General features: G+C 38.3%; 1 protein-coding gene across 16 annotated transcripts in view; it reads left to right on the top strand.

Annotated features, from left to right (window-relative positions):
• Positions 1–25755, top strand: part of CPLANE1 (ciliogenesis and planar polarity effector 1) — a 61175-nt gene extending 35420 nt beyond the window's left edge. For 10 of the 16 annotated variants that reach the window (XM_038123902.1, XM_038123903.1, XM_038123901.1 and 7 more), the window contains 23 exons: positions 1221–1410; positions 5038–5295; positions 5468–6217; positions 7071–7237; positions 8466–8595; positions 9528–9582; positions 10707–10811; positions 11296–11388; positions 12068–12180; positions 12434–12632; positions 12897–13138; positions 14458–14551; positions 15196–15363; positions 16304–16417; positions 16809–16839; positions 18055–18186; positions 19026–19191; positions 20804–20865; positions 21284–21448; positions 22755–22867; positions 23185–23268; positions 24586–24755; positions 25154–25755. In XM_038123902.1, the coding sequence (XP_037979830.1) occupies positions 1221–1410; positions 5038–5295; positions 5468–6217; positions 7071–7237; positions 8466–8595; positions 9528–9582; positions 10707–10811; positions 11296–11388; positions 12068–12180; positions 12434–12632; positions 12897–13138; positions 14458–14551; positions 15196–15363; positions 16304–16417; positions 16809–16839; positions 18055–18186; positions 19026–19191; positions 20804–20865; positions 21284–21448; positions 22755–22867; positions 23185–23268; positions 24586–24755; positions 25154–25294 (3742 nt within the window). In that variant the 3' untranslated portion in view covers positions 25295–25755. Of the gene's footprint in view, positions 1–1220; positions 1411–5037; positions 5296–5467; positions 6218–7070; positions 7238–8465; positions 8596–9527; positions 9583–10706; positions 10812–11295; positions 11389–12067; positions 12181–12433; positions 12633–12896; positions 13139–14457; positions 14552–15195; positions 15364–16303; positions 16418–16808; positions 16840–18054; positions 18187–19025; positions 19192–20803; positions 20866–21283; positions 21449–22735; positions 22868–23184; positions 23269–24585; positions 24756–25153 lie in introns of all 16 variants that reach the window. The other 6 variants (XM_038123905.1, XM_038123909.1, XM_038123907.1 and 3 more) reach the window with 3 other exon arrangements.
• Positions 25756–27131: the final 1376 nt, after the last annotated feature.

The following is a 27131-nucleotide window of genomic DNA, read 5'->3' as shown; positions in this document are numbered from 1 at the left end:
TTTCTTAAACAGAGAAATGTTTTTTGGGTTGATTTCTGTTGGTGCAAGTAAAATCCCTCCGTCTATTCATAGCTTAATGTAAATCTTAACCCTCTCTTCTTCATGTAATGAATTAATGTACTTAATATTCTTTACCAACTAAAAGATCTTGTTATCACTAAAGGATCTTGTTATCACTGTGGGAAAATGTAAAGAGAATAATTTAAAGTTGGAGTAATGCGTACAGTACATTACTCTGAAATCTTGTTACTTTGTAAGCCCAAATATCTAAAGGAACATTGTAAAAGGCTGAGCTCTCCCGGGGCCATTCGGGTCCAACCTGGCTATCTCTGGACCCGTGGGCCCTTGCAGCCTTTACAAGGACAAAAGTAAAAGATGCAGCGCGCTCTTCTCCTCTGGGCGAAAAAAAAATTAAGAGAGCATTGTCCCAGGAGAAAAAGAGGGCAAATGCCTGATGGTGGGAGGCTTTTAAACCCAGGGGAATGGGGTGCAGAGGAAGAGCACCACAGCCAATGGGGTACAAGTGAGAAGGGGGTGAGGGGAGGAGTAAACCTGGGACACACATTACCACTGGCACTTTTGGAGGGAAAGACTACATGATCAGTGCAAATTACCAAACACCCAGTGCAAAAACAACAACTAAATAAACTATTTAGTGCAATACAACACCTCCCCCTTTTCTGTTAAGAAAAGTTAAAAGAAAAGTGTCGGCCTGTTCTGATACAGATTATGAATTTGTCCACCACTCATGATTTGCGGGGCTGTCAGTTTGCTTGAACATTACTTTAAGTCAAAGTGAATCTGCCTTCTTCCTTATTTCAACTAAAAATGTCCTCCTTCATTTTCCATCAGCTGTTTAGACTTTATAGATTTTATGACTAACCAGGCCTTTTTTTCTGTCTTTTTTGTCAAATCATTGTTTTCTGCCTTATTTCTAGTGGTAATAATATTTTACATACAGTTGTGGCTACAAAATCAGGTAGAACTTACATCTTTACTACTGGTTTTCATTCAGTATTTTAAGAAGTGTTAAAAAATATGTCCTACATGCTGTCCGGTCAAGATTGCACACTGTTAATTATTCAGTTGCTCCTAGAAATTAATTATGTTTTTAAATACAGAGGTATCTTTAAAATTTTTTTGGATTGATTTAAGACAACCTTGTGTAGGTGTTTTGAACTCTCGAGTATTTTTTATAGTTGGCTCTTTTCTTTCTTAAGTAGTGCAGACACTGTAAGTGATTCCCAGCCTTCTGAGACTGCTGTGTCAACTGTGTCAAGTCTTGCCTCCCATACTTCTGTTTGTGCAAAGAAGCGAGAAGTCAAGGAAGAAGTCCCTAGAGAAGAGAAACCAAGCACATCAGAAACTGTCAGGCACATGCTGCAAGATGAAATGTTTAAATTAGTTCAGGTGAGAGCATCTAATTATTTTAAGCAGTTTTCATGGTGTTGTTAAAAAAAATGGAAGAGTAGTTACTGTTTTAAGGACCTTCTGTGTGTGGTTGGTTCAGTGCTGGCTAAATGCCAGTGTACCCACTAGAATATACTTACGCATTTCCTGATGTGAGATAGGATTAAGAGGAAGGCAAAGCAGGCTCAAAACTTTAAAAGGGTGTCATGGTTTGACGCTGGCCCAATGCCAGTGCCCCCATGAAAACCCATCTTCCCTGGTGTCTGCTGTGAGATGTGATCAGAGACAGAGCAAAGCAGGCCTCCACTTATAAACAAAAGGGAAAAAACTTTATTATCACAGAATTATACAATGAACACACAGAGCAGAATGGAAACCTTTCAAACATTTCTCCTCCCCCCACTCAATTCCTCACAGAATGACACAAAACTTTAGATCTCTTCCCAGTCCATCACTCTTTAAATAATCAACACAGTCCATCTCCACCCTTCCGACAATCACCTCTCATTTCATTGAGGAGAGAAGAGCCCCCTTGCGCCACAGACCAATTCCCCGTCACTCAGTACCACATGTCGTGACTTCTTCCTTCCATGTTCAGTGCTCTCACCACTGCACATGGACCAGAGCTGCTTTTAGGGTTTCCCCTTTCAAGGATGCTTTTCTTGCCCAGTTCCAGAAGAGAACGACAGTCTCTCACCTTTCGGGACACCAGTCCCCCCCAATATTTCACCCCCTGGGGCCGAGGGGTCTCACCATCACTCATCACCTGTCGTCTCCACTCACATCACTCCTTTGGCGCCGCCTCCTCCTGTTCGGGACACCAGTCCCCCCCAATATTTCACCCCCTGGGGCCGAGGGGTCTCACCATCACTTCTTTGGCACCGCCTCCTCCTGTTCGGGACACCAGTCCCCCCCAATATTTCATCCGCCTCTGAGAACCACCCCCTGGGGCCGAGGGGTCTCACCATCACTTCTTTGGCACCGCCTCCCCCTAAAATGCAGTCTCTGTATTACAGGAAAAATTCTGCTCATGGCTATACAAGAAAGAGTCCAGCCAAAAGCCACTCTATCATCTCCTCCACCTGGGATTTCCTCAGCTTCTCTCCGTCGTTCTTCACTTGCACCGCTCTCTCACCTTTTATATTTCCTCTCATCCATCTCTCTCCTCCTTCGACTCCCGGAGGATCAGCATTTGCCAGGTTTCCACCTTCCGCAGAAGGGTTAAAATCACAGTCTCTGCTCAGCTTGAACTCCCACACCGCTCAGCACTCTTCACTGGGCACGGTTCCCATTGCCCCCCCCACTTCTCTTCCTCGGCCAGGCCGGTACTATCAAGTTCAAGATAGCACTGGCACCTCTCTCTCACTCTCTCTCTCCCGAGGAGGGGGGCTGCCCGCTGCTTCTCTGAGTTCCTCCACCCCTCCGTCTCTGTGGGGAACTCACTCTTATCCAAGCCATCGCCTCCCGTCTTCGGCCCATGGCTCCGGCCTACCTCCCTCGGCCGCGTGGCCTTTTCCCCTCCCCCACCCAGCCCGAAGCTGGGCAGGGGAGGTCTGAACTCCTCCATCCACCGGAACCAAGAAGGACGATCCCCTGGGAGCTCCTCGCTTTAACCCCTGTGTTCTCAGAGGCGGATCCATATCCTCAATGGTCAAACCAGGTGCCAATATCCACATCTGGGCACCTATTGGTTTGACCACTACCACCTCCCAAAAACTCATTTCCTCTCAAACCACGACAAAGGGTATAAAGAAAACTTTATTGACAGTAACGCAAAGAAAGAATAATAAGAATCAGAATAAAACCTTTAGAATACTCCTCCTCCCCCCTACAACCTTTTCTTTCTCACTTGCAACATACAGAAACAGTTCAGTCCGTTTATCAGCCCTAGAATAGTCTTCCATTCACTTAGGGACAGGAGTTGCCTTTGCTGTGCCACAGACTTCTCCACAAGAAATAGTTTTCTCGTGGCTTTTAATGTCCACAAATAGCAGCCGCTCGGAAATCTACAATCGTGGAGTCCCTCTCATGTTCTGCAGCCTTCCCACAGCTGTGTTTATGAGCTGTGTCAACTTATGGGGTAGTATATTAAGGATGAGCTGTTCAAGAGCAAAGGTTATCTTTTATCTCTGAGATCATATCTCTGGGAACAGAGGTCTTCTTCTCTCCCTTGGGGCACTCTTTTCTCTCTCTGTTCAAACTTCTCCTGGGATCACAACTACTTCAACATCTGTTTGCTTTAGCATAGATGCCTGTGCTTATATCTACAATTTGAACATTAATCCCACCATACTTTCAATGAGTTACAGGGAAAAAGAGTCTGATGTATCAATTATATCTTCTCCATAGACTTATAAGAGGATTTCAGCCCAAACCTGAGGCATCTCCTCTCATCTGGACTTGACTTTTTCTTACTGACCTTCATGTCTCATGTTGTTCTCTACGTGTCTTTACTCTGTCCTTTTCTCTCACCTGAGGGAGGATTGAAGGTCTTCAGGTTTTATCTATGCCCTAAAAGAGTTAATATCTTGTCCAGGGCCTGCAGATGCTCATGTGATCCCTGCCAGGGGTGTCCAGAGTGCTCACAATGATGGATTTCAGGCTCTGCTGGGGCTGTGTCAGTATCTCAGAGGGCCCAGGCCAGAATGGCAGCAGCTGCTCTGGCTGCATGGCTGTTTTTCGTCCCCTACTGCGTTCAACTCCAGCCGCGGGGCCACTGTCTGTGTTGGACTACAGAGCTGCCGTGGGTTTTTTTTGGCAACTGTGCTGGAGAAGGGCCAGGAACTCAGCGGCTGATGGCCTCCCTTCTCCCTGCCTGGGAGCAGCCCCTGGGGCCAAGCCCTGCCCCCCCAGGCTGTGCAGACCCGGCCCAGCCCCATCAAGAGAGGGGGCCAGGCCTGCCTTGCTGGCTATTCCCAGGCTGGAAGGGCAAAATTCCTGGGGTTGGTTTGTTTTTACATGTGTGTTCACAGAGGCAGTCTAGTTTTTAATGGGCTCATTAACATGCTTATTCTCAAAGCTAGCCAGCAATTGGTTTTGCTAGGCCCAGAGGATGCTCTCAGCAGCTCCTCTCAGAAAAAATTACTTCCATGGGTGGCTCCAATGCAAAACCAAGCACAGATTGTTCTTTAAAGAGATTCCTAGTTCCATGTTAACCACTGTGAAACTTATTTTAGACTTAACTCTTGCTTTTAATTCAAGAAAATGAGTGGTATAATAATAGATCTTTGAGTGTGTTTTAGCTCACATAAGGCAATGTGCTTTAATAGTTTACACTTGGAAAAATTCTGATGCTGTAATAGCTTTTCAAGTGTGCCAGGATTTAAGTGGTGGTAGTATGTTGAGCCAGTTTTATGTGACTTCACATTTATTGAAACTTCACAAAAAATTGAAGATATTTGTTTTGCTTTAGCATAACCTGTCTGTGGCAGGTATTTATTGTGTCTTACAAGGAAGTCCAAAACAGTAAACTGTTATACAAATTTTGAATTATTGAATCATCCCATTATTGGCATATTGTCTGTTTTGTCACCTGATAGTGAACAGCTGTAAGATAGTCTAGACATTTTTGCTAAGACTTCTGTTTAAGTTACTGGCATTGTTAACTTTGTTCATATGTGTATTCAGCTCCAGCAGATCAACTTCATGAGTTTAATGCAATTAGTGCAGTCATCCTTTACCAATGTGCCAAATGTGCAACAAGTATTACAGCAGCATCAGTTGGTTCACCTGGCAGGGAGCCAGCCTGCACACACTGCGAAAAGCAATGCTTCTCCAAAAACACAAGTGCCCACTCAAGAAGAAAAGGGAAAAACTGGTCAAGAGAGCTCTGTTTTTCAGCCAAGGAAGAGTGTAGAAGATGAAAGCAACGATGGTCGAATAAAAGTAGGTATATCAAGGCATGGTTTACGAAGACTGTTCAGTATATCTGGTATGTTATCTATCCTGTTGAGTGAGGAAATGTGTTAGTAGTGATTGGTGTAGATAGAACTACTTTTGTGCATATTTAGTGCATGGTTGATATGTAAGTACTGTTTTGTTTGCTTTTCTCATTTAGAATCATCTGGATAAGGGTTCCTCTTTGACATTATTTGAAAGCAGCAGCAAGGAAACAGGATTAATGTCACCATCTCAAGATTTACATTCTTCGGTGCCTACTAAACCACTTCATCTCCTAGCTCCTTCCTCAGACATCCAAAAAAAAGTGAAGCTTATCCCTGTTGAAAAAAAAATTAGTTACTCAAATGGATTTCCTTTGCTTAAGCTGGAATCAAGTTATCGTGTCAAACCAGCATTTTTACATCCAACAGAAATGCCGTCAGCATTTGCCAGGCCACCCCCAGTACCGCGAGTAGCTTGGAGTTCATCAGATTCCTTATGGGACCATCAGTCATCATACGCACCAAGAAAGTGTAAGGCAGAGGAAGATTTCCACAGAAGTAGATACAACCCTGAGATTTCAAGACAAAAGCATGAGGAAAAGGAGAGATGGGCAGAAACAGTGCGTGAGGGTCCTCCCAAACATCTGAATTCAGATCAGCGTGAAGGACAGCAAGAAGATTCACCTCAGCCACAGTTCCCTGAAAATGTGAATGTGTTTAAAATGCTAACCACTCAGAACCTAGCTGCTATTCCACTGTTGCACTTGCAACTTGACCCAGTACCTAGAGTTCCACCAGCTGTAAGGCAGCCAGTCACTACTCCTTTAATACCTGGTAAACCCGCAGCCAAGGCTGCTGACTCTAGAGAAACACAGTGGGATGCAGGAATATCACTACTTCAGATTAATTTACCTCAGAAAAAGAAGGTACTTGATTTTAGTAATATATTTTTCTAAGTTGTAATGTTTTGTCAGTTGCATGGTTTCTTAGTCATTACAAGTAATTTCATGTTTACAGGCTTTGAATTTGAAATTGTTCAGCACAGATACCAGGAGGGATCTAGAATGAAGGGTACCTGCTTATTGACATGTCAATATGAGGCAGACAGCAAGCCTGAAAGTGTTTATAACTACATTAGATTGATTCTACATTCCATAGTTCATCAATGTTCAGCCCACGGGTAATGAGTGTGAAGAATTTACTATCTGAAATAGTGGACAATATTTGTACAGTAAAAAAATAGGGTTTTTTCCTAGAGAGATTATAATAGAATTACTTACAGAAACAGAATGTCTTGAAAAACCCTGTTTTGCAGGGCAGAAATAGAATGGTAAAAGGCGTGGTAAGAAAATATTACAGATGTTGAATACCTGATGTTTTGAAAAATGTTATTTCTTATAGACTTACTTGCTTGCATATCCCAGTTGAGAAGAATGGAAATGCTTTTCCTTGAAAGGTGCTTCTTCTGTAGTCCTTGTCTATATTGGATGGTTCCTAACTTCATCCTGAGCTACCTACATAAGAATTGCAAATATTAGTGAAATATGTTCTGTGGAGAAAATTCATACCTTTTAACTTTCAGAAAGTAGTTTACACATGTACATATTGGCAGAGGTTCTGTTCTGATGCTATTAATACTCCATTTTCATATTCCTTACAAAATGTTACAGAAGTTTTTTTTGTGTACCTGAAATCCAAACTGGACTTAATTTCTTCTTCCAATCTGACTGGAGTTCCCCTCCCCATTTTCTGTCTTTCTCTCTCTCTGAACACTCCTAGGCATCAAATCTCATCCCACTTCGAGATATCATTGCATTTGAGCAATGCCACAAGCATCATTCTGTGCACAGTAGTTCCTTTGGACAAGACCAAACCAAACCTATCCAGCTACTGAGAACTGATGTTGAACCATTTGAACATAGAGATGTGCAGAACAAAAGAAAAAGGCAAGCCAGATTTTTAAAGTGGAACTTCATTTTGACATACTAGCTGGTAACTTGTACCTTCTAGCTTTGGCATCAGAGGGAGTGTATTCTCTCAGCAGAGAATAAAATAGCAAAAGTTAGTAAAGACACAGCAGAGGTGTATCATTAGGATGTGAGGAGTTCTTGCTCTTAGGAGATTGATAGGAGGAAGATTCAAGAGGAAATGGTTTTCATTCCACTATCTGTGTTTTAAAGTCTTGTCTTCTAACTGTTTGCTATACACTTTTAATTAAAATTCTCACTCCTTACAGAGTGAATATTAGTAGACTGCTGTCTGGGCTGCATATTATCACTGTCATCTTCAAGAAAGAAAGCATTACATGCTTTTTCAATATAATTAAATATGTAGGCTGTTTTTAATAGAGACAGTGATTAACAAAATTCCTGCTGAAGCTGAGTTGCTGTGGGCTTTTTGCTAGATATGTTATTTGTAACTTACAAAATTTGATCTATTTGATGTTAATTGATTTCACAAACAGTTGAAACAGTTTGTTTAAGCTGCTCACACATCTTTGCTCAGTTCTTACAGAATGCTGATAGGATGTTCTGAAATAGAATACTTGGTTTCTTTCAGTTGTGATGCTTTTAATTATGTCATTTTTGAGCAGAGGCTCAAGAGGAGTTTTTCACTATTGAAGTGAAAATGTGCTACACAAGTAACTGCAGAGAGAGTTTAGAATACATTTTAATAGTATCTCTGGAAGTGCTTTAAGCTGTAGTTGCTGTCATGTAATCTACTTGTCACATATTAAAGAAGAAGCTACAGTTGCTGTTGTGTAATCTATTTGTCACCTAGTAATCAGAAAATTACTGCTGTGTAATTGAAGTTTGCTTCTTATAGATTACTTATGGGCATTTTGTGTAGTAATTATTAATTATACACAAGATACAGATGTGAAATATTATGAGGTTTGGTATATATTTATATATTTAATATAAATAGCCTATTAGACAATTAATAGATTTTATTGTAATTGCTGATATTTCTATGTGTTCCTGCAACATTTCAAGTAGTTTTCAAGCAGGCAGAAATTATGATTTGAACTGATCTATATGCAGCAGCTGTTTATCTTTTCCAATCTTTATTTCAGTGTTTATTTCTTAATAGTAATCTTTCCTAGAAAATGATAGGTATTCTTATTATTTCTGAGCACTTGTTACTCTTTACTTGTAATTAATCTGTTGACAGTAAAAAGAGGCGTAGTAAGAAGCAACTGAAAGAGAAGGAGGATAAGAAGAAACCGAGTGTGTCCTTCCGTCCAGATGACTCCATCATCAGTATTAGTGACACAGCAGTGGCTTCTGAATCAGAGACTGGGGTATAGAATTATGGTTTTTTTCTTAGTTCTTACCTTTTCTATTCAAGTATTAGCAGAAAAGAAAGGAGAAAACTATAAACCAAACAATAATATACTTCTCTTACAGGCTCTAGCCTACAAACAGTATGAATATTTTTAATTCATATACTTGCCTTTTCTCTAAACTGGAGATTGATTTTTATAAAGGATTCCAGGGTTGCTGGTTTTTTTTCTGGAACATGAACTTGTTTTCATAGGATATAAGTCTGCATGTACATTTGTAGTAAATGCATATAAAAATGTTTAAAATAAAAAATATATATTTTTCCTAGTAGTGACAAAGTGAATCAGGCAAGTGACCCAGACATTATTCTTTCCATGTGGGCCTGGATGTATGACAATATAAGAGTAAGGATGTGCAGCCCTGGGATCTCAGTTTTGTCTCAGACCAGACTCTGAAAAAAGAAAGCCTTCATCGAGCTGGGTTTTGATTAGGCCTTTTTGATATCTTTTGGGATTTATCCTTACAAGTACCAAATTTCAAGCTAGAACACTTCCAATTTAATGCTGGATCACTACCCAGAGCTGTGTTTCTGGTCCATACCATACTTTCTCTGAGACTTTGCTGCAGCACAGCAGCTGGAGACCCTCAGCAGACATGGAGATGTTCAGGGTACAGCAGTGGTAGGATAGACTCAAAAAGGAATAAGGAATTTGTGTTACTGCATGTCACCCCAAGGTACATAAGAGGATGTTACATAGTCAGTAAATTCCACAAAGTTGGAATCAGAGGAATTAAAAAAGGTGTTGAGAAAAGTAAGTGATAGTTATTTCTTTTTTTTTTCCCCAAATCATTACTCATATGAGGTATGTTGGATAGTTAACATCACCAAGAAAGCCTTTAATCTGCACTGGAACTATTTTAAAGATGGTTCTTTTTTTCCTTATATTAGGATCACAAACCAAAATCGACATCTTATGTTCAAGATGGTTTTTTCATGTCCACGGGCAAGTACAAGTCTTTTTAATGCTTTGAGTACTCAAATAAAAAAAAATCAAGGAGCAGTAGTCTGTTAAAATTCACAGTAAAACTCTACAATAATCCACGTGTTAAAAGCTAGGATAATGTGGTCTGTGGGCAATAGAGCTTTCTGTCTTATGAGATCTTTCCCCAGATCTTTCAGGATGTACAACAGGTGTCCAGAATTTTTGGGAGACACTGGTTTTTTTTGGAGGATTGGTATGGAGAGAGGTGCAGGCAAATTTAAGATCTTGTATGAATTATCTAAAGATTCAGAATAATTTTCCCAAAAGTCATAGAAATATTTTAATTTTTCTTCAAAATGAGTGATAATCTTGTATTTATATTTATAAACAATAGAGTTAATGAAATAATAGCAGTATGTCAACTTAATTTAATTACCTGTGGTTAACAGTGATTTCTGTTCATGTGATTAATCAAAATGATTCTGTAAACATTTCCAATACTAAATTTTTAATGTCTTTTAAAAATGTATTAATTCCAACATTATTTGCCTGCATATTCTAATTAGACAAAATTTAGGGCTCTTGTAAAAGAAACTCAATGCATGCAATGTTTCTAGCGTGCAATACGAAGACCATGCCTATGGGAAGATTTCCTTCTTTATATAATGTGTTAATTCATGACAATATTCAGTTCTGTCACAGGACAAAATGCAATTCATTCTCTGAAATTTGGCCTTAAAGAAATGCAAACTCTGTAGAAACAACAATAAAGAAATGAAGACATACATGTCATAAATATTTGTCCCCTCCTTTTAGAATTTGAAACAGACTGTCACTGTTCAGATACTAAAATATTTAATTTAACATCACATATCTGAACTGAATCTTGGTTTTAATTCAGTGTAACATTGTAAGTGTCAGTTGTTTATTCACATAAGGTTGGTAGCATGACCTTTTCTTGGAGTTATTTATGAGCTATGCTTAGAGACAAGTGAAAATTATCTGTCATAAATACAAGTAAGAAAATGTTGGAGCCCCTAGTTGTGAGTTAGTATCGAAGCCCATATTTGTGAGTTAGTTGCTTTCGAAGATGTCTAATTTTTTTTATCAGTAATAGACACATATTTTGTATTATCACATTTTAGATGCAGTGGATAAAGCAAGTATTACCTCAGCAGATCTACATTATTTGGCTTCTGTAGGAAAAAAACCAACAGAAACTCAAGATGCAAGTACAAATACTAACCCTGGTAAGTGCTGCACAGGTGATCTACAGAAACCAACTGTTTCTCGTGTTGCTTCTTGATTAGTTGTGCTATTTGATAAGTTTTCAAAATCCAGCAAGTTTGTAAAGAGGAAGCAGTTTTTTATGCAGTTTTCTTGTTTAAAAAAGAATTAAACCAGAAAAAAACCAAATATAAATTATAAAGCAGTAGTTAAAATAATTATAATTAAAACTATTACTGACACAATTATGTAAGAGTCTCCTCATGCTTTCTGTAAGTCAGTTCTGCTGTGACTTTTTCTGAAAAAAGCTTGTTTTAACTTAACTCAACTTTATCCAAATGCATTTTAGACAATGTTTCACACTTGACTGAAATTGTTTCCCTGCCTCTTCCCCCAGTTTTCTTTGATTGTGAAATGGCAAATCAGAAACACTCAGATAATGCCATTGGTGTCTTTACTTAAACTCATGCATTCTGGTCTTTTTTTTTTTTTTTTTTTCCAATCAAGTACTCAAATCATATCAGGATCATGGGATCAGTGGTCAAAATGAAGTTTCTAAAGTTCAAGAAAACAAGCTGGTCACGTCTGTTCCTGCATCAGGTTTGGCTGCAGTCTTTCTCCATTTCATTTGTTGTTTGGGAAGTCTATAAAAGTGTTACTATAAAAGTTTTAACATGGGTGTCTATAAAAGTTTTAACATGGGTGTTGTACCTGAGACAGCTTAATGCAAGGTGCAAATAACATGCTAATTTATCTGACTTTCTGAACCTCAATCCTTATTTTGTGGATTTTAGCTTGATTTTAGTGCCCACTTAATCTTTAGATTTAGTGTAATATAGACCAAATGAATTGATCAGTGGAATATTATAACAGATCCCATGAAATTGAGCTGCAGTAGCATTGTTCCATGAAGACATTACATAGATTTCAGTACCCAACTATTTTCTCTATGGTACCAAGACAGCATACTAATTTTTCCATTATTGTAGAATTCAACATTGTTTTTCTATTTTAAGAGAATTTTACGACAGCATGTGACTCATTTGCAGATAGTTTTATTAGAGGTTGCTATCTGAGTAATCTAATTTCTTGGGATTAAGTAAAGAGGCAGGTTTTTTTTATGTAAGTAGGAGGGGCTTAGATATTAATAGCAATCTACATGGCAGCTTAGTTAAAGCTTTTCTTATCTTCTAGAGAATGCAGAGCTGTTTCCTAATAGTCTGAAGTTTTTGTGGCTTTTACTGTAGATATAATAATGACTACTATTATTTCCTTGTAGAATCATCCAGTTCCTCTGAGATACTACTGCCAGACATGTATTTAAACCTGAGTTTCCCCACTGAAGTGAATGAGAAACATTTACCATCCCTTCTGTCAGATGCACCTGATTTGGTTAGTGATCTAATGTACATATGGCTTAAATGCATTTTAAGTATACTGTTTGTCTTCATGAATTTGGGTTCTTTGTATCTGCATGAGTCAGTTGTGTAGTATGGTAGGTAAAATTGTATTTATTTTGTTCCCAAAACAAAAAGCCTTTCATCTACAAATGTCAAGAGGTAAACACAGGAAATGGTGAGCAATGCGCTATAAGCAGCTCATTCAAAACACATACTGTATAATTCTTCATTATCTTGTTGTTTAGCATAAACGGGAATATATCAGTGTGATTGACATTGAAGACAGTGACATCCTTAGCAATTTGCCCATGAAACCTGAGTCTGCAGAAGAGATAGCTGCTGAACAACAGAATGAGAAGCTTGAAATTCCATCTACTGCAGAACTTCATCACACAGCAGCTTCTGTTACCAATGCAATTCCACCTGGAGCACTTCAGAAGCAAGGTAAACCATTTCAGTTTTAAATCCAAGAAAAAGTAATACTCTTTTGTTTCAATACTCCCACAGAAAATCTGCAGCCTTTTCCCAATTAGCCTCAAGTTTTTTAATCGTAAACATCAACATTGATACATTTGACTTCTTTTGTACTGATTCTTGCCTTCTAAAACACCCTGTTAGGCATGGCACATTTATGCCTAATTACTTGCAGTATTTAGGTGCTTGTGGCTTATTCAATGATATTGGTGCATTTTTTTATTTTATTTTAAGATGATCATGAGAAGAATATGTCAAACAAATTGCAAAAGAAAGATAAGTCAGATTCTGCTACAGATATTGTAACTTGGAACATAGCACATGAAGATGGAGGAACTCTTCCTTCTTCAGGCCTTCCACCAAAACTAATTGAAAAAGAATACTTTTCCACAAAGCAGAAGGAAATGGATATGCAATTACGGGTACTAGAGAACATAGTAGAAAATATGGAGCAGGATTTCAGAAATAGCAAAATGGTGAGTGCTAACTGTTGGTTTCTAAACAGTTTATTTTTTCAACTAAGACAAAACTTCAATTTTGGAACAATGTGTTTTAAAATCTGCTTAGAATCTGTTGAAAGATATTTAGGAAAAAAAAAATATATGCATTTATGTATTTATTTAGTTATTATTTGTAACATTATGTATAATATAAAAATATTATCTATATTATAATACAAGTTTTACATATATGTATATACAATGTTCTTTCATATTTAGTGCTGAATCTGTTGGCTGACATGGTTGCTTAAAATGGACAAAATGTTGGCCCAAATAGTCATGTTATTAGTGAATGGGCAGAACATACTTAATTTCTGTGTAACTGAGTTCAGGCTGAGCAGGAGACCTTTTTTTGGCAAAGACTTCTTTGCAGTTGTACCTCTGCAAAATATTGTGTAACTATTTCTGGAACCTGATCCAATTTGTTTCATAAAATACTTGTATTTTTGACATCTTTATAAATCCTAATATGGAATTAAAATAAAATTGGGCTGTGATGGATTTTTTAGGTCTCGTCTAACTCATGGTTTTCTATGATTCACAGAAATGTAAAGACCTCATTGTGTTAATTACACACAGTTATTACACTCAGGTGGATTATTTAATCACTTACATTCTTTGTCAAGGTTGTTATTTAAGTCAGATATTTTAAAAGCCTGTGGGGAAAAAAAATCCTGATATTTGTTTGTATATTTTTTCAGCATTTTGTAGCACCTGGGTACTAGCCAAATCCTAAAGAAAATCCCCTTTTTTTGGTCTTTTTTTTTTTTTTTAAGTTCATACTTGTTGGTCATTTCTATTATAACAATTTCTCATGTATTGCATATCAGTTTTGAGATTTGTTCTTTTTGTGACTCGTCGTCAGTAAAATGTCTCACTCTGGGTTAGTTTTAGTTTTCATTTTCTAGTTTGAAACTTCAGACTTATGAAGATGATGGAAGTATTTTAGTATCTGTGGGTTTGTAGATAAAATATATATTGGAAAACTTCAGTTACTTTAAACATAATGTGATCAGTAGAAGTAAAGCTGTTCAAACAAATAATAGAGTTTATATATTTTTCTCAAGGTAAGTCTCCAGAAGATTGTAATTCTTACATGAAATTAATCTACTTGAGCTACTTTGATTCCTGAACATTTTTTGCTTGTTTTCAGTCAGAAAACTGCATTAAAATGTTAATAATATTCTGACATTAAAAACATATATAAAGGGGACACTGCATAAATATATGTGGTGTAAGTCTCAGAAATACCTTGAAGGAAGCATCATTACCTAGTTTTTGGGTTTCACTTACAGTTAGTGAAGCTGATAGAAGATTTTGAAATGGCTGCTGATTCAGACCTTGGTGCTAAACCTGCAGTTTCTGAGGCTGCTGGAGTCATTGGTGCTGGTATGTGTCCAATTAACAGAAGGATAATAAATTTACCATGGAATATGCATATTAAATAACTTTTAGTTACCACAGACATTTAATGCAATCCCTAAAGGTGTTACTGAAATATGAACCAAAAATACCAGAGGAAAAAATAAAATGAAAGGTAGCCAATCTGAGTATTGAGTTATAATATCTTCTGGTTTTATTAAAATCTTACATCAAATTAACTATTTACTAGAGCAGATGTATTGAATGATTGATTTATTGTTTATCTAACAAATAACTATGTAGTACCTACTTATAGCTACTGGACTGTGCCAAGAACATAATCTAATCTACTTATGGAGTTAATGCAAAGCCAGGTGGTGGAACCAAATCATGGCTATATCTGTAATCATACGTAAGATGATATTTAGGATGCCCTTTAGACTCACCCAGAGCAAGTCCTGATCCAGTCATTTTCTTTGTGTGTGCAGGACTGGTTCACACAGCACAGCCCAGGAAGTGCCCTTCCATAGGGAGGCACAGCTGATCTAGGTCCAGGCTGTTGTAGGTGACAGATAAATTAAAAATGCCACTAGCCAAGATATATGATAGTTTCTGCATTTTGAGGATTTGCCATTGGTCTGCACTAAGTAAAATTTTGTTTTTTTCCATAGAATCAGAAGATCATTTGATGGGCATGATTTTTGAAGATGTTATAGATGATCAAAAAGAGAGCTTAACCTTGAAATATCCTATGCCCAGTTCTACCACAGTGGATGCACACTCTTCTGCCTCTTCAGCCTTGGCTTCTAAGTTTCCCAGTGGCCTGAAGTCACCTTCTGGTATAATCTTTATTGTATATTTTTCCTCTTTGCATCTTTTAAAAATAAGTAAACCTTTTCTTCATGCTGTAGTACTTCCTCATGGCTGTTACACAGAATGTTACATAATGCGAATGAGCTCATTAAAGTCAGGCATGAGTCTTTCTGGATTGCATTATTTAGAATGGTGTGCTCTGATAATGAGTTTGTTACATGATGTAACAGTATCACTGAGTTTTGAAAACAGTTCAGTGCTGAATCATACTTGTACTCAAATTCACTGTTATTGAAAGAAAACAGTCAGCATTGGGTCTGTTTCTGAAACCCATCACTGTGCTGATTTGTACTTACTTACCTAAGTGAATATAAATGAACATGATATCACAGAACACTCAAAGCTTCCTCCAAAAGCTGTCTTGATCATCTCTGTCATCTACCTGTGTCTAGAGAGGTAATCTCTCTGTTAAATCCAGCCTACATCAGCAAAATCAATTGGTTTATTTCTGTGTACAGTAGCTACTGTCTGTGTCCTAAAAGATTATTTAATGAGGTCTAGTAATTTTGAAAACTAAGGGTAAATTGACTTTTGCAATTATGAAGGCTGCGGTAGCATTAAAAGGAGGACGAAAAATCATTCTGCAAGCAACCTGTTGCCTGAGGTTAAAAATGCATTTGTATTGTTTTCTCTGCGTATTGCCTGCATTGCTTGCAGTCAGGCTCCCAAAAGTGGTATGTGCTTTGTACATGTGAATGTGCATTTAATAGCCACATTTACAACAATCTGTCTTAAAAGATATTAAAACATGATTCCTGTGTCTGTGTACAGCACTAGTGAATCTCAAATAGTACACACACACAGTTAAGTTTTAAAACAGTAATAGAGTTTTCTAAGTATAAACTTGTTATTTGCAAACTAAGAAAAACTATAGGTGATACTAAGTTACAACTATAATTTTTTGAGATGGAGAGATTAGTTTAGGAGAGGAAGCAGTGCTCTTCCTTCCAAGACAACCATACTGCTCTTCAGTTGCATCTTCTGAATTCCGAGCTTCTTCTGAGTACCTGGATTCCTCAAGTAAGTGTCAGTCATTAATTTTCCAAGAAACACCGTATAGTTGATTAGAACAGACTATTTCCAATTAGTTGGTCGTGACAGAAAACTGTCAACAGTGACAATATCTTCCTAGCAAAACTACCCACAAAAGCCAGGAGCTGTTAATTAATGCTCTCTGAAGCCTCTGTGCTCGCCTGGCAGTCAATGACATGTCTCACAGGCTGTTAATTATATACAATATTGTACAATAATATGCTTATGTACAATATTAATTTATTTTTAATGTCAGCTGTCAAATTTCAATTGATGTTGACATGTTTCTGTATTTTATCTCACAGGCTGTTTAACATACATATTATTAGCATGTGTAAAAGTGCAGAGATATTATTGACAAGGATTGTTTCTGTTTCAGGTTCTCACATATGCAGAGATCTATGTCCTAGGTATGTATTTTGAGACTGGTGTTATTGACAGTGTACCAAAAAGATGACTGTGTAGAGTGGAATAGTCACTCTATAAAATTTGAAGCATTTATTTTCAAACTGAATAAAATCCCTTTTGTTAGCTAATTTCAGGCATTTACTCTGACTTTGGTGGTGCCTGTTAGATTTACTTCATGCAAAACCTCTAGAAGCATTCAAAGTTCTTTACTAATTAAAAGTATTGGAGCTGTTAATGTAGATGGTGCTCTTGTCTGTGTGCATTTGTTATTTCTCCTATTGGCAAACCACTTTTTCAGCAAAATACATGCAACTGCTGTGAGTAGCTTTCCACGAACGCCAGCTATCACCAGAAGGTTTTTAAAGTCTTACTGTGTGTAAAGTGTAAAGCAACAGACTGAAGATTTCAAAACTGGGAAGAGCCCATGCATAAAATAAAATGGTCTGACATATATTTTTACTTTTAGCTACTGTTAGTCTTTTGGATCCAGTAGAAAAGAGTAGTTGGTTTCCTTTCTTCCTGGTCATTCTGCTCCATTACCCATCTTTATTGCTTTGCTTGTAGCATAGCAGTAAACTGAATGGTTTATCCTATTTTTCTAGTGTTTTAAGTGGAACTGGTTGTTGTGACTGAAGTAGATTAGGAAGTGATTACATAAGGAGGAGTATGGATGTGAGGCAAAACTTTAGCAGACACTGATAGCTTGTAGTCCTAAATTATGAGATTTGTTTTTATGGGGAGCAACTGATTGAAAGAGAGGAAAGAACTGGGGAGAATATAGGTGAAGCTGTGCTCTCACTGACACTGATTCTTGCTCAGAAGGTCATTGAGATTTGGGTACCATTGAAACTGGTAGCACCCCATAACCTTATCTCATCATGGGCAGCAATACAAACCCTGTGGTGCTCCTGGCCGCCAGGCTCAGCTTCCTGTGGGCCAGCCATGTTCACGCACCACAGCAGAGCTCAAGCATTTCAGCTGTGGATTGTCCCTCTGTTGGGACAATCAGGTCTTGCTCCTTCTGTCCTCATCAAAACTCACTCAAGTGAACTAACCCAGTGGAGGTGTGGGGAAGGAATATTCAGTCCAAAGGCTCTATGTGAAACAACCTGAATATTGTTTTTTAAACTATAAAGTGAAGGGGTTTAGCTTGTTGTTTTTACAGGAATGTTCTACACTAATTTAGTAACAGCTTTTTTTCCTTACCCAACATCAAGCTCTTCAGAAGATCCCCTGCAAATTGCTGGTCTGAGTGATGTTACTGACATTGGGAATGATCGTGTGGTAGAAAGTGAGACCTCTCTGCTGGAGCTGGACTTTGCAAGAACACAGGCTAAGAAAACCTTTAGGTAATACCGTGACTGGTTTTTGTTGTGTGTTGCTTGAATAATTTTAACCCTGGTTATTCTTGTGGTCCACACCCTGTAAACCATGGAAGCAAGTATGTGGTTTGATGTTAATGGGACTAGTATTAGAGCTTGTAATCACCACAAATCTACTGGTCATTATTGTCAAATGTACTAATTGTTTTCTAGTATTCTGGTTTTGAAATTCTTTCTATCCAGTTTGCTTGTTCCTTCTTTTGCTAGGTATAGGCTGGAGCACAGCTGTTTCTATACAGCAGATTCAATTCAGACCTTCAGGTCTTTTAAAGCAGTTCTGAAGGACAGAACAGAAATTTCCTGCCAGTGGCACAGCAGCTTCAGAAACTTTGAGTTTTAGATTTTAGCTTGTCATGCTCAAGGAGATTTCTACACCTTCCTGACTGTCAGTTATAAAATCAGCTGTGTTCTTTCCTGAGAGAGATCAAAGTGACAGCTGTTTCCTACTGGAGTTTACTATATCAATTGCTGACTAGGCAAAAAAATGCAGCTGTTCAGGTCACCAGTCTGCTGCATTAGTGACACAGTTCCCACCAGTTTAAGCTCTAGTTCTATTATCTGAATGTAGCTGACAAGTAAAAGAAAAGTTTTAGGAAATGTCTTGGAAATTACTTGTTGACCAGGATTTTATTTAGTAAAAGTTTGCGAAAGATAATTTACCCTTTTGTTCGTTACTTATGCTTCCAGCTGTGTCAGGATTTTAAAGGGTTTTCAAGGTTTTTGAGGTTTTTGTTATGTCATGTAGTTGCCATTGTTTGCAATATACAGGATGTGCTAGATTATTTCCTGTCTACATCTGCCCTCAGGGTTCTTGATTCTGCTTCTGGGCATTCTCAAAGAACAGAAAAGGAAAGGAAAGAGATCCAAACATGGATGAAAAGAAAGCAAAAGGAAAGAATGAAAGAATATTTGAAGAAACTAGATGAACAAAGACAGAAAGAGCATCATCCATTCAACCTGAGAAAGAATGTGGTAAGAATAAGAGGTGTATTGAAGAATTACTGTTACTTATTATACAAGTGTTGATTAATCAGGTTAGATAATGTAAAGGCTGTGAGTGGTGGTGGGTTTTTTTCCCTATTGTAATGTAGTGTTTCCATATGTATGATTTTATTTTACTGGAGCTGGCCATAGTTGTGTCAGGTAACAGGCTGCAGTGGTGACCATTGGCTGCAGGTGGCTATTACAAAGCAATGCAGGTGGCCCTCGACTGTGATGGATACAGCTGCAACATTCACTGCTGAGAGATGTGTTTTCCAGGGAGTGATGGCTACAGCAGTTCTTAAGATGTGTTTATACCTTTTTTCATCTTCCCACACACCTCCCAGAGAATTTAAAAAGCAGAGTTTAGATGTCAGCATCCTTTACAAACATGGCAGGATACTGAGGGCAGCTGTCACTGTCACTCACCCACACAGGGGTGCATGCAAAAATCATAAGGGATCAGCAGAGAGGCTAGAATATGCCATATATGTCAAGTATCTTACAAAATGTTTTGTTGAAGGCTGATTTCAATGAACAATCCACTCTCAGAAATTTTTAACATTTTTATTTTATTAGTAAAAGCACATTTATGCCCTGATCTGGAAATTTTTCTGTGCTGGAAATGATAGAAAATTTTAAAAAAACCATACAAAAGCCAATCAGAAGACATCCAATCAGTATTTACTCTTAAAATATGCATTTGCCATCTGGATGCCTTCAGGACCTGAAAAGACCCTGCTGAGTTCACAGGAAGCTCTTGAGTTACAGGAGATGAGACCTAGCAACACCAAATATATTCCTATGCTTTCTACTTGTTGAATTCAGGATGTGCTGTAAATACTTGAAGCTCTAATTGTTTTAACTCCCAAGCAGTAAATATGTAACATACACAAGTTCCCTGTGACTAAATTAAATTGTATTCACTTTCAGAAAGAATAACAGATATCTGTGAAATAAAGTATTTCCCCTAAAAGATTAAACAATTGAACTGGGGTGTTCTTTTGCACATGTGTGGAGAGAAGTGATTTAAGAAAAATGGGTCCTGCTTCTCTCCCTTTCCTGTGTTGTCAGCCCATTGATATACACTTGATGCTTTTGCTTTGGGCTTCTCTCATTAGTGGAGGGATTCTCAGCTTTCAGTGGATGGTTTGGGTTTGGTTTGGATTGGTTTGGATATTTTTTTAAAGAAAAATGAAAGACTTCAAATTGTACTCTAGCAAACACAGGTCAAAGTGCAACCTTGTCCTGTTTTATAGATCAGTTATTAGGAACACCACTGATTTTTAGGATACTGGAGGTGAGGCCATTTGAAACTTTAAGCTTGACTGTGAGGACATCTCCTTAGGAATGTAATATTTTAAGCATATGAGGTATGGAAGATGTGACTGCAGGATTTCAGTATGTTTTTTGAGACTGGAAAGTTACAGAGACAATCTTACTTGAATTTCCTGGTAGGGCCATATGCTTTCATATTGGTTTTTTTTCTGAAGAGTTTCTTAAGCAGTAACTTTCAAGTCAAGTAAGTAGATTTTGAGAGTGAGAAACTGGAATGAGACCACAGTACATAATTAGATAAAGATTTTTATACTTTCTTAAACAGCATCATAATCCTACTTCAAAGGACATTAGAGTCTTCCAGAAGAAGAAAGAAGAAAAAGACAAGTAAGTTGCTTTTAAAGACTTATTTTTGTATTAGTTTTCCAGTCCTGAGAAAGATGTAGAGGTAGTTTTAACGATATTGCTTATGAAACTTTAGAAATGAATGGAATTTCAACCAAAAGCATAAATAATTCTCGTTTGCTTTACCATTTAGGAAAACACAGCATTTTTATCCTTTGACTATATTTGTTGCTTTCTAAATATCAGTTTGTTTTCTTACCCCAACATTTACGCATTCATTCTCTCATACCCTTCGGTAGGAAATGTTCTAACTTTTTGCTAATGATCTCTTAAAAGGCTTAGTATATTTTCGGTGAAATCTTGTGAAAAATGTTCTTCATCTAGCCTTACAGGACTCATGAGCCAGCTGTAGTGAAGTGAGTGACAGCATGAGGTAATGTGTAATATTATTTCTCCACAGAGCCCTGTTGTCAGAGCATCACAGAATCAGAGTATCAGAGGCACTTTCTCTGATGAATGAAATGTTATCTGAAACAATGGCATCACCAGCAAGTGATCACAGGACCTTGTCCAGCACAAGATCAGCTCAATCTTACCAAAGGAGGAAGGTGGCATCTAGTACAGGGTAACACTCTAAGCATTAAACCTGCTCTGTTCTACTGGTGTCTTTACTACCCTCCAAATTTTGTAGCAAGTTTAGACAGAAATAGCTTGAGAGAAAAGTCATATGCTGGTTGAATCAAAGATACAATTTGTCTGGATCAGAGGACTCTCAAGTCCCTGTTCCAGGTTTGTTAAAACCAGTACTGCAAATCTTGGAGGGAGCCTTAAAAATGCCTTTTGGAGCACTGAATAAGCCAACTCAAGAGCTGGGCTGTAAGCAGTGTCCTAACCCATTCTAATCTAATCACATCAGTTCCTTTACAGTAAGGGTGGTTAAATGCCAAACAGGCTGCCCAGGGAGGTGGTGGAGTCACCATCCCTTGGAGGTGTGATTGGACATGGCACTTGGGGCCAGGGTCTGGTTGACAGGCTTGTAATCCCATCAAAGGTTGTACTTGATCTTGAAGGTCCTCTGCAACCTTAATGATTCCATGAGTTCCACTGGACTACAACCAGCAATACAGACCTGAACAGCATCTAACAGCAAGCAAGAAACAAATAAAAATTCTACTGTGCAAACTCTATAGACTTGTTTTCTTTCTTGTTAATTTTTCATTACTTAGGATTTTACTTGTTCTTACTTTTGCACTTCGCTTATTGCCTTTTGGGGAGATGAGTGTATCTGAGTATTATGAACTGATACATTTATTCAGTTTGATGGCATTAATGCTACATGCGTATATGTGTAATACAGGTGTATGTTGCATTGTCGTTTTTCTTCTTATGTATATAATTTTATGCTTTTCAGAATAATAGAGAGAACTTTATACTTACAGGATAATCCTGTAATTTAATATTTCTGCTTCTCTTTTTCAGTACTGTACCTGTTTTGGTTACAGTTCCAGCATACAACATTAAGCTGAATGTAGTCAGTGCTATGCAGAGCCTGCTGGTGGTGTCCTAGGGAAGTTTAAGTGCATCAGCCCAGCCAGAATCAGACATACTAAGGAACATCATGCAGGATTCCACTTAGGAGTGGCAGGAACTACCAACTAAAAAGTTTTGTTGGACATAAAGTGGCTCTCTGTAAAGCCAGTTTGATGTGTCTTTACTGTGATTGCAGCAGTTCTGATTCTGGTGAGGCTTACTGGCCCCACAAGCAGTGTGTGATGCTGGTCCTCAGCTAACTGGGCTTAATGTGGTTTCTCTGGCTTTTATGTCTCTTCTGAATATGCCCTCTGAGGTCTGAGTTGTATGGAGGAATGGTATATGGTACACAGTAGCAAGTATTTAAGCTTTGTTGTGTCAGTCTTTTTGTCTTGTTGCAGAGGGCATCTGAAGAGTCCTGTTCTGGCAGAAAGGAGCAGAACTGCTGCCAAACCTGGATTTGGTCAAAAAGTACAACGTTTCACCCCAGCTCTTGGTTTAACACAGTCCAGGGGTAAGAGCAGAACTTTTTTAATGAAGGCACATACTGAAGAGGATCTTCAGGTGGATTTTTGTGAGGGGTATCTGTGTAAAAAATCAGATTTGTAGTCCTGGATGTTTCCTGTCCTAAGGCTTTTGCAATTCTGCTGCTATTGTTTTGCTAAATGATGAGAGTTACCTTGTCTTCGCTTTAAATTCAAAGTAGTTTAAATTGCCGTAGCAAGAGTACTGTGTAATCCAGACAGCAAACCTGTAGATAAAAATTTCTAAGCATCTTTGAGTATATTTGATCTGCATTTAAAAAAGGAAGTGCTTACTTTGTCTTTACAGGAAATGCCTGTATGCTCCTTCAGAAAAGTACCTCCAGAAGAAGACTGCGAAATGCTACAAATGGTTCTGTTAAAACTAGACACTGTAAGTTACACAGAGCAATGACAGTGCTACATAATACATAACACAGTGCTATAATAACACATAATAAGATGCAGATACAGCATTTGTTTAGAAGAATAAAATTTATTATTTTTTCCCTACTTAAAAATCCTTTTCATTAGAAATTTGTGAAATATTTTAATCACCTCTGTTTACCTCCTGAATAGTTTTAGCCAGGTGACAGTTTCAAGATTACTGAAATAAGTGTACTAGGTTTTGGTGAACTCCCGAAACACATGTTAAATCATGAGGGACAGATTCTTTTATCTTTCAATTCAAATCCACAGAGAGAAAGTTAATTGCAAACCAGCACACAAGATTTATGCCTCTCACTTACCTTTCTATGCTGCTGACTCTCTGAGCTCTTTAAAATAGGAATTGTCTTTGTTATCCCTCTATACAGTATCCATCTAATATATCCATCTAATCTATTGTTTTGTCATAATGTTAGCATGGAATAATTTGACTAAGCTTAACAAAAAAATCCCCTTTGGATTTTAGTGGTACTTTTTCCCATGCCTGTCTTTGTAGATCTGGATCTACAAAAGATTGTTCCTAAACAAATTCTTTAACAGATGCAGTACTTGTTAACAGCAGCAGAATTTCTGATCAAAGAATGATAAGTCAATCAGTCTAAGACTTAGGAAATACTGTGGCCTGATTCTATTCTGCCTTACACCAGAATTACACTATTGCATAATTTGGACAGTCAAAGGTCAATGTATAGGAAATTGAGAGAAGTAATAATAAGCAGAAAGGCACATTTTCTGAATCGTTTCTAGTCATGTGGAAAAGTAATTTTTCTCAATTCCATATATTCACTTTTTAGACGCTGTATTCAGGTTGATCTTTGTCTGATTTCCTGGCACCTTCTTGTATCTATTTTTCTGGTATATCACATCACTGCTAAGGGTTTCATCCAAGTTCCATGTCTTCTAAAGAGGCACAAATTCAGAATTTATTTAGTTTAGTCCTCTGCCAAATAAGGAAGCAATGTGATTTTTGTGGGGGGCGGCACCACAGAGCCTGAATGCTTTAGGCACCATGGGTATTCCTGTTGCACTTTGTGTTCTGCCCTGGGAAGGCAGTTCAGAGCATGAGGCTGGAAGGAACCAGCAGCTTCTTCTCACCGTAAACCCACATCAGTTCTAGATAACAGAGCTTGCTGTTTTCACATGGATTTACACACAGCTTTAGTTCCTAGAACCTGAAGCTTCTATTCTTGAAAGAGTTTCAAGAGATTGAGGTGAAAAGTGCAAGACATGTTACAGGGCTATGGTTGGCCTGTTTTCTCCTCAGCTGCTGAGTGCAGAGTCAGCAGAAGCTCAACACAAAAGCCTCCTCAAGTTGCCACTGCAGTTCAGACAGAAGGTGTTGATCCCGACTCTGATCGAGACGTGGTGAGTCCTTGGACTGTGCCTGATGATATCCAAAGAATACTTCAAGATACTCATGACTCCATGTTCCAGGTAGAGTACCTACCTATTCTCTAAACCATTTGATACTTGCCACTTAACCCTTTATTTACTTCTGCTTTATTTAAAATGGGGTTCTCTATTCAAAATATGTGGGTGGGATAGATACAGAGGGCCATAAATGGTGGGCTTCAGCAGAACCACGTTGTTGGTTTTTTTTTACAATTGCAGTCATTCTTGTGAGCCTTGAAATTGAATGTTCTTTTAACAACTGTAGAGGCACATTGCCTGCCCACCAACCAGTGGGAGGGCATTAACAGGAAAATAGATTGCATTTGTTGCAGATTAATCAGAAATATAACAGGATGTGGACATGTTTTTAAAGAGTGGGATCTTTTCTGCTGTCCGTAAATGAAGCACAATGTTCAGTTCATCTTCTCTTCCCCCAACAGGCCTCTGCAGTGCACAGGATGAATTTCTCTCCTCTTGGCAGTATCAACAGCGACAGTGTTTCTGAAAGCACAGGGAGCATCCTCAGCAAGCTGGACTGGAATGCAGTTGAGGCTATGATAGCAGATGTGGAAGACAAGTGAATAGTTCTCAGCCACTGTGCTCTTCCAAATAGTTGCTGGTGTTCAGGTTTTGTTTTTTAAAATTAGTAATTGTTCTACTTAAAATGGATTGAGGCCTGCATTGGTTTCCTTCTTAAGAAGCATGGAAACTCTCACTGTTTCCAGCCTTGCCTAGATGAAGCTGAATTCCTTAAAATAAACTATTCCTTCCATAGGTCTTCAGGTCAAGAAGAACTAAATATAGTCGGTAAAGGCAGACCCACAGTCTTAAACATATCTGGGTCAGCTGTTTTATATAGAAACTTATCTAAACCACAAAAAATTTTATTTTAAGAGCAGTGTACAACTGTTTTACTTTTGTATTTAATATTTAACACTGTTATGAAGTTATTTTTGTAACATAAGGGTTGTGATGAACTGCTTTAATGAAAGTAATTTTATTTGTTTCTGCTATAAATGATTTATGCATGTAGCACTATTAATTATTGCTGTGTACCACTAGGACTGTATGTGTACATGTGCACTGCCTCATATTTTAAACCCGGCCTACTTGTGCAGTGTGGGTGTACCCTCATTGGGCCCCAGATGCTCCCCTGATGGGGGAAAACCTTTTTAACAGTTCTGTGCCAAAATTGAGAGATGCACGGGACTTCTTTCGGTCTTCAGGTTGCTTATCTTATCAGAAGTTTGGTACGCCGTCTGCACCAGACTTAGCACGCAAGAAAGTACATCAAAAATGGTCCCAAGATGTACAGTTTCAAAGTCTTTTAAAGCTGTTTCATCCAATGAATTCTTAAAATGTACTTTATTTCTACCTTTCTACCAATAACTTTCCTTTGTCTGTCCGTGTAACCTCTACACTGTGGCTTCCCACAACCAATCACCCTGTGCCACCAAACTGCAGAGCATGGAGTAGAAGAAGCAGCAGCCCAGACAACGCCCAAGATCCTCCATCTTGTCTCCTATCTACCTCCATAATAAAACCCCAAAACTCTAAATTTCTCACTCTGTCACAAAAGTGCTCTATTCTCCATTATCTGTTTCACACACTTGTATACTCCAGTCTTTCCCAAAGTCTTGGAAGCCCTCTCCACGGGTGAAGGTCAAAGGCAGTGCTTCCTGGGGGGCCAGGACCCCTCAGAGCAGGCAGAGAAATATTCCCTGTGCCATGGGTTCCAACAGTGCAGTAGTTGTGAGAAATCTTAGGAGAGTTTGAGTGATTGATAGAAAGAGGTACAAATAGTCAGAAATGAAAATGAAAAATAGACTTTTGTTAGGAAAGTCAGGCAGCAGTGTAAGACACAAAGGGCAAGTACTTACTGGGGTAAAAACAATATTGCTGTTCCTCCATCTGCAGGATGCTGCTTTTTAGAGCTCCTCCAGCAACCCCCAGGGGTTTGTAGAAAAATCTCCCCTGTTCTCAGTGACCATCAAGTAGTTGTGATGACTGAACAGATGCAGCTGTGGTGACTTTTTCCCAACAGCTGTAGCTTTTATTTTGTAGTGAAGAAATACTATTTTTTCATGGAAGTGAAAGGTATATTAATTTCTAGTGGTTAATTACTGTCACCCCAAACTGTAATAGTTAAAAACCCTAAAAATTTCAAGTTTCCAAGTGAAGCTGCATTTTGGCAAGCATCAAAAAATAAAGTTCTGTGGGAGACTGTTGCAGGATTACGCACATGCCGGGATAGAACTGACAGTTCCTGTAGGCTCAGAGGTCCGAACTGGCCATGGTTTTTTGTTTTTTAGCAATCCTCAGAATCTGCATCAGCTTTTCTCACAGGGTTGACCAGAGTGCAAAACTCAGGATTGGGTTTGATCACCTTCAAGTGAATGGGGTCAGTGCCTTTGAAGA

This window comes from Motacilla alba, chromosome Z (assembly GCF_015832195.1).
Source record: "Motacilla alba alba isolate MOTALB_02 chromosome Z, Motacilla_alba_V1.0_pri, whole genome shotgun sequence".
Lineage (NCBI taxonomy): Eukaryota > Metazoa > Chordata > Aves > Passeriformes > Motacillidae > Motacilla > Motacilla alba.
The sequence above is the reverse complement of the archived record's forward strand: the minus strand, read 5'-3'. Positions and strand labels throughout refer to the sequence as shown.